Consider the following 15,346-nt stretch of genomic DNA (forward strand, 5'->3'; position numbering starts at 1 on the left):
CGTTACCCCCCCCCCCCACACACACACACATACACACCACCCTCTGGCTGAAAGAGCACCCCCGTCTCCTTCCCCACTCTGTCCTCCATCTGACATGCTGCTTTGTCATCGCTGCCCTTGTCTGCTGCCTGCCATCCCTAGAAGGTGAACCTGGTGGTAACAGAGGCTTCTGGGCGCTTCTTGTTGGAGCCTTGGTCAGTGCCAGCGGGAGGAGGTGCTCTGCAGACAACGAGGAGCCTGTGCATTTGTGAAATGATGCTACACTGCCCGCCTCTCAGGATGCTGTGAATGCCAGGTTCCTGTGTTTACCCAAGTGTGGTCTACATACCTGGGCCACAAGCATCGACTATCCCGGCAGGTCTGTGCTTAATGCCCTTGTTGTGTGCCATTGACTCACCACCCCTAGCGACCGGTGGCACAGAGGGAAACTGTCCCATAGGGTTTCCTAGGCCCAAGTTTTTACAGGTCTTTTTCCTGCGGGTCCTGCCAGGTCTTTTTCCTGCGGGTCCACTGCAAGGATTGAACTGCTGGCCTTTCAGTGAGCAGCCAAGTCAAGCTTCTTGGGCTCCTGTTTAATGTCTGCCATTACGTCTGCAGTTGTCTTCTCTCGATGGCAAGAGTTAATGGTTGTGTTAGTCTGGGTAGACTAGAGAAACAAAATTCATATACACTTATGTGGATTAGAAAGAGCTTCATATACAAGAGCAATTAAATATTGAGAAAACATCCCAGCCCAGTGCAGATCAAGTCCATAAGTCCAATATTAGCCCATGTGTCTGATACCAATCTATAAAGCCCTCTTCAGACTCACGCAGTACATGCAATGACACTAAATGCAGGATGATCACAGGTCAGTGGGTGGCAAGTCTTATGGATCCAGCGGCGTTAAGAAGCTTCGAGCACTGGCAGGGGTCTCCACATGGCTCTTCCAGCTCAGGGGCTCTGGCTGCATTCAGGCTCATCTGTTGGTCATGTCTCACAAGGAGTGAGTGTGTGCCCGGCCTCCAACAAGCTATTTATCTCCTTAACAAGCTGCTACCTGATTGACAGGCTACACTTCATCCCATCGCTCTTAGTTTCAAATTGACAACAGATTATGTAACTACCACAATGGTTTTCCTTTTGTGAAAGCAATATAAAGTTTCCTTTAAAAAGTGAACTCATTCTCTCTTTCAAAAAAAAGAAACACTTCCAAATTTGCTAGCCGAAGAGGTAATTTATAGCACACATCCAATTTCACAAGAAACCTTTTCGGAGAATAATTTTTTAAAACAGGTTTATTTTGTATCAGAATGTATTGCAAACGAGCTTTATGTAGCTATGTAAGAAAAGCACTTCATTTATAACAATACAGCATACTGTGACTGGAGCTCTGAGGGCGTGGTAGCTACATGTTGGGCTAATAACTGCAAGGTGAGCAGTTCAAAACTACCAGCTGCTCCTAAGGAAAGAGGCAAAGCTTTCTACTGCTGTAAACAGCTTTGGTCTCAGAAACCCTCAAGGACAGGTCTACCCTGCCCTATAGGGTCACTGTGAGTTAGAATTGACTCGATGGCAGTGGGTTTGTTTGCTTGCTTGTTTTTTGCCTGGAGTTCAGGGATTCCACATTTGGGACCTGCACTGATGTCCCCCAAGTCATGGAACAGTGTACAATCTGATCGGGAGCAGTGGACACAGGTCTCTACCAAGCCACTGTTGTGGAATCTATTCCTACCCACGGGAACTTGTATGGGGTGTTTGAGGCTGTACCTCCATGGAAGCAGATAGCCTTGTCGTTCTCCCAGGAGCGACTGGCAGGTTTGAACTATCGACCTTTCAGTTATCAACCCCATGCTCCTTGGTCCCCAGGTGGCACAGATGGTTTGCACTCAGCTACTGACCTAGAGGTTGGTGGTTCAAACCCACTAAGAGGAAAAGGCTGATGCTTTGTGTATAGACAAGAAAAGCCCGTGGAGCAGTCCTGGTCTATGACACGTGGGGGTGCCATGAGTCGGCATCAGCTTGACATCAATTAGCAGTAACAGCAGTGCGGGGTAGGGTGTTAATGCCCTGTAGATGCTGTCACCAAGGACCACATGCTTAAACCACAACAACTCCCAACCCACTACCATTGAGTTGGTGCTAACTCACATCAAATCTACAGGGTTTCTGAAGCAGTAAACCTTTACAGGAGCAGATCTTTCTCCCATACAGCAGCTTGTAAGTTTGAACCATTAACCTTTCAGGCTGGCTGTCCAGTGCTTCCTTAAAAGTGCCACCGGAGCTGTGGCCACACACTTTTGGCTTAAAGCAGCACACACACTATATACACTCGAGTGTAAGCTGACCTGAATATCAGCCAAGGCACCTAATTTTACCACAAAAACAGCATTAAAGATGTGCTGGAAAAACCCGGCTTATACACGAGTAGATACAGTGTGTCATTTCACAAGAACCCCAGATCCGTTTGATGGAGCTAAAATGAAAGTGTCAGGAGATTTCTGCACTTTCTGGAGGCTCTAGGGGGAGAATCTGTCTCCTGACCTCCTCCAGCTTCCAGAAGCCACTTGCACGTCTTGGCTTACGGCCCCTTCCTCTACTGCCAGTGGCTCGCTGAGCCTCATTCCACATCATCTAACATGCCTCATCTTTCCCTCCTCCTCAGAAGGACACTTAGGGCAGTGCTGGCCTACCTGGATAATCCAGGGGGCTCTGGTGGGGTGATGGGCTATACATTGAGCTGCTCAGCCGTTTGATGGGAGAACGATAAGGCGGTCTGCGCCTATAAAGATTTATAGCCTTGGAAACCCAAGAGGGGTGTGGGGTGTGGAGGGAGGCAGTTCTGTTCTGCTTTATGGGGTCACTGTGAGCCCAGAACCAACTTGATGGCGGGGAGTGTTTGGGGGTTTAGATAATCCAGGATCATCATTTCATACCACGATCCCTAGTGGTAACTGCAATGTCCCCCTTAACATGGAAGGCAACATATTCACATGTCCTGGGGTGCAGACATTGCCATCTGTTGGGGGTGAGGTGGAGTTGGGGGTTTCTTTTAGTCTCCACAGTAGTAGCCACTTTTAAGTCTGAGGTATTTGAAAGTAGCATAGCCCCTCCTTTTGATGGCCCATGTGGACGTGTCTAGCACATCATTTGTTAGGACTTCTAGCCCAGAGGAGCCCTGGTGGTGTAGTGGTTACCTGCAAGGCCCACAGCTGGAAACCACCAGCCGCTCTGTGGGAGGACAGGGCTTTCTACTCCCATACAGAGTCCTGGTCAGGGAGACTCGCAGGGGCAGATCTGCCCTGCCCTACGGAGTCATGATGAGCCCCTGTCAACTCCGTGGCAGGGACTTGGGTTTAGTTTTCTAGCCCAAAGGAGCCCGGCGGGGGGGGGGGGGGGCATGTCAGGTGTTGTGTTGCTGGCAGCAGTTCAATCCCCGTGCTCCCCCTCCCCCCAGCCACTCTGTGTCTGCTCTCATCGACATTTACAGTCATGGAAACCTGAGCCAGATTCTCTGTGTGGCTGAATTGTTGCCATGGCAGTGGGTTTGGTGATGGAAATCCCCATCTTCGAGGCTCTGTTTTGTGTGACTGCACACCACCTGTAGGGGGCAGTATCAGCCATCGGTTTAGTCTTGCTTAGCTTCTGTTTACAATGGGGACACTATGAACACGGAATATTGATTTTGTGGTAGGGGAAGGGGATTTGAGCATAGACATCCATCTGATATGTTAGAAAATCCAGTGAAAAACAGGCCCAGGGCCATGTATCTTTTCTTTCAACTCACAGGTGTTAAGGTCCCAGCAATGCTTGGTCCCCAAAATGGATTTGCTGGGAAACAGGTGGGTTTTGAAGGAGGAGTAAGAGTGTTCACTGGGAGTTACATTTAGGCCCGCTGTTACTGTGGGCTTGGAGCAGGGTGGGGAACCTTCCTCTAGATTTAGAACAATGGTTCTCAATCTGTGGGTCACCAACCCCTTCGGGGATCGAATGACCCTTTCACAGAGGTCGCCCAAGACCATCGAAAAACATATTTCTGATGGTCTTAGGAACCAAGACACTGCTCCTCTATCCGTCTCCAGGTGGGTACGCCTACATATGAGTACCTGGCATGAAGTCTGTTACCCATGCTACACCATGCTTCAAGCCAAAATTTCATTTATTTGTCATTAGAAATAAATATTTCACAATACACAATTACATATTGTTTTTGTGATTCACCACTATGCTTTCATGATGTTCAACTTGTCACAATGAAAATACATCCTGCATATCAGATACTTACATGACGATTCATAACAGTAGCAAAATGACAGTGATGAAGTAGCAATGAAAACAGTTTGATGGTTGGGGGTTCACTACCACATGAGGAAATGTATGAAAGGGTCACGGCATGAGGAAGGTGGAGAACCACTGATTTAGAACTTCATTCATGGACCAAACTGGTCAGTCATATAGCTAACGTGTCGCTGCTGTTGGGCTGTGGACTGCAAAGTGGGCAGTTTGAAACCCCCTGTGACTCCACAGGAGAAGGATGAGGCTGTCTACTCCCATAAAGAACTACCGTCTTGGAAACTTGCAGGGGCAGTTCTATGCTCTCCAATAGGGTGGCAGTGAGTTAGTTAATGGGAGGGCTGGACCGGGTTTCCTTTGCTGAGGCATGTGACATTCCGTGAACTGGTATTGATGATTTAGCTGGCCTTCTATTGGCCCTTGGGCCCAACATCTCCACCTCTGGCTGAGTGCCATTGTTAAGTATATTCTTTAAGGCGTTATTTGTTCCTCTACTGACTGCCTCTTGGGCTGCCACGTGGCTGCCACGTGGGCTCAAGCATGGGAACAATTGTGAGAATGGTGGCGGGCTGGCCATTGTTTCCATCTGTCTGATGTGCACAGACAGGGTCGCTCTGAGTCAGAACTGACTTGATGGCGCCTCACAGCAACAATGGCAGCAACAACAGATGCTTCTCTAAATCCTCAGACACGCTGTGGCCTTTTTCAGCCTCACTTGTGTATTGCTCACCACTATCAGACAGACAGACAGACACCCCCCCCCCACACACACACACACACCCAGAGACTCCATACTGACCTGAGTAAAGAAAAATAAAATTGGCTATGTGACGGCAGAATCCAAGACAGTGCTGGCTTCAGACATGGCTAGATAAGAGTGGGGAGGAGGGCAGTGCCAGAAGGATCCAGTTTCTACCAGGTCTGACTCTCCCTCTCCATCCCCGGTTCTTCTTCCTCAGTCTCTCCCTGGAATGTGGAAAGCCCCAAACCAGTCCAACCCTAACTGTTGCCAAGGAGTGGATTCTGACCCTGGCGGACACAGAAGAACTGTCCCCGTGGGTTTCCAAGAGAGTAGCCCTTTCCTGGGAGCAGACCGTCTCGTCTTTTCTCTCGGCGAGCACCTCGCTTCAGCTCTCATCGGAGCGCTTTAGCCGCTGTGCCACCAGAGCTCCGAGGGCACAGCGAAGGAGGCTTACCACGATGGCTCTGATCAGTCGATAAAAGTGGCTTCTCCCTTTATGGTAGCCAAGGAGCTCTCAATGCCTACCGCAAAGGCTTCCACGGGCACAGGTGCAGGGCTTTCCCAGTGGCTCCAGGCAGGCCCCGAGTTGAGTCTGTCTCTTGGCTTGGCTTGAGGCAGCATTCCATCCCTGAGGTACTCTGGGTCCAGGGAGATACCCACACACTGGCCAGGCCCAGCTCCCGTGCCTGCCTTTAGTGGGAGGGAGAGGTGGCTTCCCCCAGGAAAATGACTGACCGTAACCAGAAGAAAAGGAATGGAGGCCAAACCGACCAAGCCACAGTGGCTCTCACTGCTTCGAAGCCTGTGGCCTTCTGGCCAGTCCAATTCCCTCCTCTGTAACACAGGGCCAAGGCCCTGCAGTGTAGGCTTACTGGGGGAATTCAATAGACTCCTACCGAGAGTAGAATTGATGGCCATTCAGGCAGCCTGGTGGACTGGCCCCAGTCCCTGGAGCTTTCTCCTAAGTGGAGGCCCTGCTCTGGGAGCCCTGCAGTGGCCCAGATGCTGTGTTCTCATGACCCCCTCAGTCCTCCTGAAATCACAGTGCGTTGTTCTTCCCTAGGGGGCCCTGACACTGGCTGAGCGTGGGTCTCAACATTCCCAGGCCTGACAACGGATACCAGACAGGCTCCTTCACACAGCCCAGGCTTTGGCATGCCCTAAATCCGCTTGCTTGGGAGAATTCCAGTGTTCTGGCCTCTCAGGAATAAGTGGTCCCTGAAATACAGACTCTATTGAGTGCTCTGAAGCATAACTGATGCCAGGTGTTTCTTTCCAATCCCAGCTTCCCCCCCCCCCCTGCCTCAGAGAGAATGAATAATAGGGCCTTTTCTCCAGAGTCAGCAGAAAGATAGAGATGAGCAGGATCACTCTGATGACCACAAGACACTGCTTTCACGCAACATTCAGACTCCTCAGTCCTTTGGCTGTGTGTAACTCTCCCTTCCTCAACCCCAGCACCAACCTCTGGCCCTGAGGAGCCCTGTGGCATAGTGGTTACATGCTGGACCACTAACCACAAAGGCAGCAGTTCGAAACCACCAGTCACTCTGCAGGGGAAAGACGCGGCTTTCTACTTCCATAAAGAGTGATGCCAGTCTTGGAAACTCGCGGGTATTTCTACCCTGCCCTACAGGGTCACTATGAGTCAGGATCTACTGCGATGGCCATGAGTTGTGTGTTTAGGAGTTTGTTTGTTTTTTCATTAAGAACCATGGCAACGCTGTGCACTAGGCATTGGGCTGGTAGCAGCAAGATCAGCAGTTCAAACCCATCAGCCACTCCTGGAGAGAAAGATGAGGCTGTTTGCTCCTGTACAGATATACAGTGTCAGAACTAGAGAGGGTCACTGTGTTGGAAGGGACTTGCCGGCGGCGGGTTTGGCTTTGATTTTATTCTCAGATGTGCCAATGCTGCGGCCTGCCTTTGTCGTTCACAAATGCTTCAGCTGCCAAGTCCTTGCTCCCATGGCTCCTCAGTTCTTCCGTTCACTCAGCCAGCGTTTATTGAGGGTTGAGTGTGTACCAGGCCCTGTTGTAGGGCACAGCTAGGACCCCAAACTTATGTGGCTTACTGTCCCCTCTTAGAGGAAAAAAAAGTTATTTTGTGTCTCCCTAGCCATTAAAAATGTTTGCACGATAGTCCACAATCCAGGATAGAGTGTAGGTCTCTGCTTTTGTAGCCTCCCTAGCTCACTGACTACTTTGGGAAACACTGCTCTAGGGATTGAACAAGGAGCCCCAGTGTGATGTAGTGGTTATGAGTTGGGCAAGGTCAATAGTTTGAAACCACCAGCCTCTCCGAGGGAGGAAAAGGAGGCTTTCTATGCCTCTCACAACGTTGTAGCAGTGGGAACCCACAGGGGCAGTTCTCTCCTGTCCTGCGGGGTCGCTCTGGCTGCAGTGTGTCTAGTTTGGTGACTTTAGAGGGGGTTGGACACTTCAGGGAACAGACCAAGTGTGCATCTTGGTGAAACCTTCACATCTTCATTGTGGTGTCAAGAGCAGCCAGTAAAGAAACAGAAAATTCAGGCATTGAGGTCTCAATGATAAAACTATGTGATAACATTTTTGATTTAACATTACATGAAGAAAAAGAAACAAAAGCAAACAAGCAACAGAATAGGGCCTGAAGGGTACTGAGTGCTGATTCAGCCTTAGCTGCCCTCACCATAATGCCCGGCAGCAGTGGGGAGGCTAGGATGGGAGCCCTGGGCACCCAGCCACCCAGGAGCCATTCCTTCTGCCTCCCAGAGCTCCCAAAACCCTGCATCTGGCCTCCAGGAAATTGTCATTTAGCTTCCAGTCAAGAACAAGAAAGACCAGGGCCCCGGGTCATCCTGGTTCACCCTCCTCATAGTCGCCCCGCAAAGCGGGCCTGACTGCTTCTCCCTCTTCACCAACAGGGAAACTGAGGCCTAGAGAAAGAATGCGGCAGGATTCCGGGCCCATCCGCAGGTCTCCAAATCCCCCAGATAATTAGTGAGCAATATATACAGTTAAATGCTAACAACTTAGCACTTAATTATATACTATTTCATACCGTATTGTATATAATTTAATACTAATTGCAGGGTTTCAGAAGAAGCTGAAGTGAGTGGGGGCGAGAATGGTGAGGGAAGACTTCCTTCATGGAGACAGTGGGAACCGCGCTGGGCCTTGGAGGGGATTTGGGGAGCGGCTGGAGTGGGAATGGGCTTGGGCTTCTGGAAAAGGCATGCAGTGTTTGAGGGGAGTCCTGAGTGTGGGGGATAATGAGGGCTAATGGAGTTAATCCATGGAACTATACCTACTGCTTCGTGGCGCTTCCGAGTTCCAGGTGCTAAGACAACTCCTTTCCACGTGTTACCACATCCAGGCCACAGGTAAGTCCTGCCCCCTAAAGAGAGACCCAACCAGGCAAGTTACAGATTAAGACGCTTAGCCCTAAGACCAGACTCCAGAGAGTGTGTCTTTCCAGCCGCAGTGCAGAGACGTGAGAAGCAGAGGTGGGGGTAGGGACTAAGTAGTACAGGTACAGTAGTGTACCTGTCCAGGTCCAGGCCCTTGATGCTCACCTGTGGTCCCTGGGCAGGGCCTGGGAGCTTCTTGGTAATGGAGACTCTTGGGTCTCGTCTGCTGTCACTGCGCTCGAACCCTCATGTCAACGGAGCCCGTGGGTGACCTGGGGTCCTCCGCAGCATGTGAGGGACCCGGGGCAGGTCCCTGAGAAGCAGGTAGCCCGGGAGCTGGCTGTGCTCTTCACGTTTTTCTGCTGCCAGCTCCTTCCGGGCAGAGAATAAATGCGTTCCCAGAGAGTGGAGGAGAAAAACAAGCCGAAATGTCTTTGAAGTCTCGTAGTTCATCTAAAAATGTCATTAAATGTTTCATTTCATACCATCATATGTCAGTGGTCACTTTAATATTTCAAAATGGTTATGTAAATTGCCGAGGAGCAGGGACCATGTTCCAGGAAGATGCGTGGGCGAGGTCTCCCTGTACTTAGATGGGCCACTAATCCCCACTTCAGGAGCTGCTAGGAAGACCAAAGGAGAATCTTGTTGTCCTAGATCAGTGGTTCTCAGCCTTCCTAATGTGGTGACACTCCCCCCTCCCCCCCGCCCCCACCAACCATAACATTATTTTCATTGCTACTTCATAACTGTCATTTTGATACTGTTATGAATCGGGCGACCCCTGTGAAAGGGTCATTTGATCCTCAAAGGGGTCACGACCCACAGGTTGAGAACCGCTGCCCTAGCTTGAACAGTGTTCTCCAGAAAAGTGTGCCAGCTTGACTGGGCCGCGATTCTCGGTGGCTTGGCAGTTATGGAATGATGTGATCATCCCCCATGATCTTCTCTGATGTGATCACTGCATCAGTTATAAGGAGATCGGGGTGAGATGTCGCAGCCCTTGGTCCCATATAAGTGAAGTTTCCCTCGGGTTTGTCTTGCAAGAGATAGAAGGAGAGAGACGCTAAGAGAGAGCGAGGGCCCGATCACCAAGAAGGAGGGACTGGGAGCAGAGCGCACCCTTTGGACCCAGGGATCCTATGCTGAGAACCTCCTAAACCCAGGGGAAGACGGGCACCAAGGCACGTGGAGATGCGCAAGGAGTGCCAGACTCCCAGGGGTCGAAAGGAGGCAAGGACATGCCCCCAGAACCAAAGGACAGAGAAAGCCCGATAACTGTGAAAGAATACATGTCTGCGTGTTAAAGCCCTCGCGGTGTTTCTGTACAGCGGCTGCACGAGGTAACTAAGGCACATGCATTCGAAGATGCTGTGTAAACTGCCCCCAGAATCCTCATGTTGTTCATTTGGAAGGAACTGAGTTCCTCCCCAGACCCCAAATCCTGCAAACCAGCCTTCCTCCCGAGGGCCGCCGTGCTTCGCCGTGGTTCATGCCTCACAGTGCCCGGGGAAGACACAGCGGGCATCCCGGGAAGGCAGGAAATGGAGATGCAAAAGAACAGGGAAAGCTATTGCTAGTTTTGCTGTTGTTTCGTTCCATGTAATTTCCTAAGCATTGCTCACTCCCTTGGCTGGCCAGCCCAGCCCACAGGAAAGCCCCGGTAAAGCTCAGAGGTTTTCTGTTCTTGTTTCAGAGACATCAGGAGAAGAGGTGGGGTCCCTGCATCCTGTCCTGGATGGGCCTAGGAAGAGAAGGGGGTTCCTGGGAGGAAAAGTGGGGATTTCGGGGACAGGTGAGCCGTTGGCAGCAACCTGGGTCCTGCAGGAAGAGAAAGACAGAGATGGGTCTCTTCACCCTGGAGCAGGCATGCCCCTCTCACAGAGGGTTCTGTTTCCTGGGTCAGAAACAGCATAGAGGGGCTGTAGAGAAGGGTGAGGCTGACTCCCACCACCGAGGGCAGAGAGAAAGGGGGGTTGGAGAGTTGCCGAGGGCTGGGGGCTCCCTCTACTGCAGATGCCAAAGGAAGAGAATTTGGAGGCTGGGAGACCAAGAGTTCCCTGCCCCACCCCCCCTCCCCAAGCAGTTGAAAAGGAGGGGTTGGGTTCCGTAGAACAATGGGTTAAAGCCAGATTTCCAGGCATTAAGAAGACAATAGAGATCTCTGCATTCTCTCCTCTCCTGATGGCCATTAGGGTTTTCATTCACAGCACATCCTTGTCTATTGTCCCTGCTCGGTCTAGTTGCCATTTGAAATGCAAGTCGTGTAGCTGCTGTAACTTGTGACCAGTACCAAGTTTACCTAGTAGCCTTACAGCATTCCGTGGCAGAAAGTTATCTAAGAAACACAGTAAGTCGGAAAGCATTGTTTGGGTGTGGTCTTATTTTGGTTTTACAACAATGTGTGTCCAATTGATGTATGTATGGATTGTGATAAGAGTTGTGTGAGCCCCTAATAAAGTGTTTTTCTGAAATAAAATAAAACAATGTGTGTGTTTACCAAGACATGTATTATAAGCAAAAAAATCCCAGAGGAATATATATCACATAATAGAACTTTCATTGTCATCTACGTGCACACATGCACATGTTACTCTGCATGTTAACATATATACATGTCAGTATGTGTGTAGGCATGTTATTATAGACATAGTGTTTATATTTATGAAGCTGGTGCTGGGATTCATACCCACTGGCTGATTTGTGGGTGAAAGATGAGCTTTCTGTTCCTGTAAGGATTTGTAGCTTTGGGGGGCCTCTATGGGTGAGAACTGACGGTGTATGTATATGGTGTGTGTGTGTGTGTGTGTGTGTGTGTGTGTGTGTGTGTGTGTTGTTATCTGTGGTATCCACGTGAGCCTCTAAGAAGCAGCATTTCCTTCTGTTGAACGTAGGGCCACTCTGAGTGGGAACCTACCCAGTGGCATCTCCTGTGAAAATCACGATAGGGCTGATCGATCTCCGCCCGGGCGCTTGTGGTTTGTTCACACACTCCTGCTGCCGAGGACATAAATGCAACGGAAGCTTCTAAAGCAACCCCTGAAATACCCAGCTAAGGATTCAGGACGCCTGGATCCAGGGGTTCACATGACATCGTGGGGGTGGGGGTGTCCCTCTCTCCGGCTCTCTGCTGACTGACGGGCAGGATCCAAGAGGAGGGCAAAGGAACTCCCAGGGCACCCCAGTCGAAGGAAGATGGCGAACTGGAACCCCGAGTTGAATGATCACCCTAAGGAAGCCCTGAGCCCTGTTGCCAGAGGAGGAGACTCAGCCCAGCAGAGGCCCCTCCACGGGCCTTCACTCTCTGGGGCGAGCACTTCTGCAGCCGGTGAGGTGCCAAGGAGCAGGTGCTTTTCTGGTGATGGCACAAGGCCACCGAGACCCCTTCTTATGCAGCTGCCTCGGATTACATTGGTGATGACGGCGAGATCATCCGTGAAGGACGGAGAAGCTGGGAGAGCCACAGTCTGACAAGAGCCACGGCGTTCTCGAGAGGTGGCGGGCCTGGGGAATCGACCGTCTTGTCTTGTAGATGATTCGAGCTGTGCGTGATCCAGACCTTTGGGGCCATCAGGCAGCCTCTGGGGTCCTGAGTTGCCAAGGGATGCGCCCGGGGAGCCTGGCCTTCCGTCAAGGCGGGCTGCTGCAGCCACCGCCGCCGCCGCCTCCGCCTCCCACAAGTGCCTGCGCCTCCTGGCTTCTCAGTCGGTGCTTCCCGCTTGCCAATATCACACCAGTCTGTTTCTTCCTTTCAGGGTTACACTAAGGACATGGTGACAGACTTTGATGAGAAACATGATGAGTATTTAATATTGCTTCAGCAGAGGAACCGGTAAGATGAAGCCGCTCGACGGCAGCCCTTTGTTTCAGCCGACTAAAAACCCTGTGTAGGTTCATTAACCGCCTGCAGACCCCGGCGCAGATAGGAATGGGGTGCAGCCATCCTCCGCCAGGTGGCTTAGGATCCTACCTGCCATCCCAGGCTCTGTTTCCCCTGCCCCCGATTTTGCTGCTGTGTTTGCGTGAGCTGTAGTAAGCTGTCGGACCTGCGAGTGCCACCTCCCGCCTCTCGCCTCTCGCCTCTTGCTTCTGTCCAGGAGCAGGTGGGGTTGTCATGAAAGACCTGAGTCTGGCACAGCCTGCGCATCAGTCACCTGCCCAGCCCAGCCTGTGATCTGGCAGGCGGTGAAATCCGAGCCTGTCATGCCTTGCTCTGAGATGGCAGTCATTTTACATGTTTGAAGTTGGTGGACATGTCATTTACCTTTAACTCAGGACCGGTTTTGGCTCCTGCCGCCCACGCGATGTTTCTGTGATCAAGGTCAGGGCTGAGTGGCCTGACTTGAAGGAGGCTTCCTCTCCTAAGAGGCCTCTGCAAGGCCAGGGGAAGCTTGTTGTCAGCCCGCCAGTGGTGTTCCTCTAACTAAACATTGCCTTGAACTGGGTTTGCAAACTCAGGTGCTAAGAGAAACCAAGAGGTGAGATGTGAATTAAGCCGTCCTAGTGGGGACAGGAGTTGTGGGGTGGAGGGACCCCCCGCCTAGTGCTCTCGGCCCCTGGGTGTGCTCTGGGAACACAGGCCCAGATCGTCCATGTTGCTTGTTTTCGTCTGAGTAGCTGGAGACCTGGCGTTGTGTTGTGCTGTGTCCCGAGTTTTGAAATGTTGCTAATGAAACCGACGACATCACAGGACAATCTGAAGACCGTGGCAGACCCAGGGAGCCCTGGTGGCGTTCGTGCGTGGTGGTTAGTTATGCGCTGCTCTGCTAATCGCAAGGTCAGCAGTTCACCCGCCGGCCGCTCTTCTGGAGAAAGACGAGTCTGCCTGCTCCTGTAAAGAGTTAGTCTCAGGAACCGCAGGGGCAGCTCCATTCTGCCCTCTATGGTCACTGTGAGTCAGATGACGCAATGGCCGTGAGAGTGAGCTTATTTGTTTGGCTGCACACCCTGCCACCCAGGTCCAGGCAGCTGGCCGCTGACCCAGGCTTTGCCTTTGTGGGAATGGCCGTGTGGTCATCCAGACACTAGAACCTGGGGGTTGTCGCCAGCCAGCTGGACTCCCAGTGCTCGTTAGCAAGGGCACCAGTGACATTATGCATGGGGCTCCCCCCGTGCATTACCGCCTGGCAGGACCCTCATTCCTCACCCTACTCCACGGCCTCTGTGCCCAGCTGCCTCGTGCTCACCCCCCCCACCACACGAGGAGAAACCAGCCTAGGTGTTGTCTGCTCTCTAGCAGGCTGGATGATGCCACCTGACACCTAGGTGCTGGCACCGTTGTTGGCATGTGACTAGTCTGGGAAGGAAAGTATCATCTCTTCTGAGTAAGGTGCTCTCCTTCACTGGGGCGCAGTCTAGCCAGCAGCCTATCTGGGGATCCCCAGCAACAAGGCCCCAGGGATAAGGCCGTTGAAATAGATGCTGAGACTGAGCTGCCATGACATCTTGGCGGAGGATTTGTCACCCAGAGGGGGTCACAGGGCATTAGAAGGCAGAGCGGCACAGACATGCCTGGAAGCAGGCACCTGTGCCAGGTGGGTGTGCTGCTGGAGCTCCATCAGGTAGAACAATGTGTCAGGCGCTGTTTTTGGAGTGCTAGGCTCCTGCCAGGCACCTGGCCCCCTCGATCACCACTCCACCCAATGAGGCAGAAACCATTTGACCCTTGACAAGGGGCCCTGTCTGCCTGTGGTTGGAGTTCAGTCTCTTGCGCCCTACCCCCAACCCCCTCCACTGCCCATGCCAAACCCCACTATGACGCCCATACGGTCATTGCCAGAGTCTGCAGGAAGGCGGCCACCTCTCCTCACCCTCCCACCCCCACCCCCAGTGGGAAGTGAACCTCTGAACCAGTGCTCATCAGTTGCCATCGAGTTGATTCTGACTCAGGTGCCACCGTGCAGAGTAGGATGGTGATGTGCATGAGTTTCAAGGCTGGGACCTTTGAGAACCACACTGCCAGCCCTATCTTCCGAGGTGTCCCTGGGTGGGTTTGAACTGCCAACCTTTGGGCTGGTAGTTGAGCGCTTCACTGTCGGTGTTTCTCAGGCACTCCTCCAAGAGCTAAGCCACGTGCTGAAGTTCTCACAGGCAGGACATGGCAGAGCTGGACTGCGCTTTCTTACTTAGTGTGGCAGTGTCGTAAACGGGCAGGCATTGAGAAAACTGCCGGGGTTGCTAATCACCCTCGATCGCATCAATTCCAACTTACAGTGGCTCAGCACACAGAGGTGGAATTGCACCTTTAGGCTCCCTAGACTTTCAGACTTTACAGGGGCAGAAAGCCCCTTCTCTGGCTGGTGGCTTTGAACTCCCGACCTTGCAGGTTAGCAGTTTTCAAGAGAACCTGGAAAACCCACCATCTGCGCTTTTCAGTGGGCACCTGAGTAGAACTCAGGATAGGGACGTGCCACCATTTGGGAAAGTTCTTGGGAGAGATCTGCCCAGAACAGAGCCCCTGAAAGATGCTGAGTGACATCACTTATCCATTTAGCAGTGTCTCATGCAAAACCTTCTAGGTGTCTGGCTTTAGACCCACTGCCATTGAATCAATTCTGACTCAGAGTGACCCCCTGTGGGTTTCTGAGACTGCGATTGTTTGTGGAGGACAAACCCCAGTCTTCTCCCCTCAAGCTGCTGGTGGTTTTGTACTGCTGACCACGTGGATTGCAGTCCAGCATGCAACCACGGCACCACCAGGGCTCCCTAGGTGTCTGGCAGTACACAGGTGTACAGAGGACCATCAAGATGAGGAAGTACTGACTGTTTTACTTAGTGCTCATTTGACTGTAAGGGACCAAAGCCCAAGGACAAGTGAACGAATGGACTCATCTCAGCAAGAAATCCAGGGAGGGGAATAGTAGCTTCAGGCATAGCTGGATCTAGGTGACATGCCACCCAAACCAGCCATCCTCCACTTCCCAGCTCTGGTCTCCCACGTT

The 15,346-nt window shown here is 51.9% G+C and overlaps 1 protein-coding gene across 3 annotated transcripts in view; it reads left to right on the forward strand.

Moving 5' to 3' along the window:
* KATNIP (katanin interacting protein) overlaps positions 1–15,346 on the forward strand; it is a 211,076-nt gene that overhangs the window by 50,378 nt on the left and 145,352 nt on the right. For all 3 annotated transcript variants that reach the window (XM_075564655.1, XM_075564654.1, XM_075564653.1), the window contains one exon: positions 12,161–12,237. In XM_075564655.1, the coding sequence (XP_075420770.1) occupies positions 12,161–12,237 (77 nt within the window). The remainder of the gene's footprint in view (positions 1–12,160; positions 12,238–15,346) is intronic.

The sequence above is a fragment of the Tenrec ecaudatus genome, chromosome 12 (assembly GCF_050624435.1).
Source record: "Tenrec ecaudatus isolate mTenEca1 chromosome 12, mTenEca1.hap1, whole genome shotgun sequence".
Taxonomy (NCBI): Eukaryota; Metazoa; Chordata; class Mammalia; order Afrosoricida; family Tenrecidae; genus Tenrec; species Tenrec ecaudatus.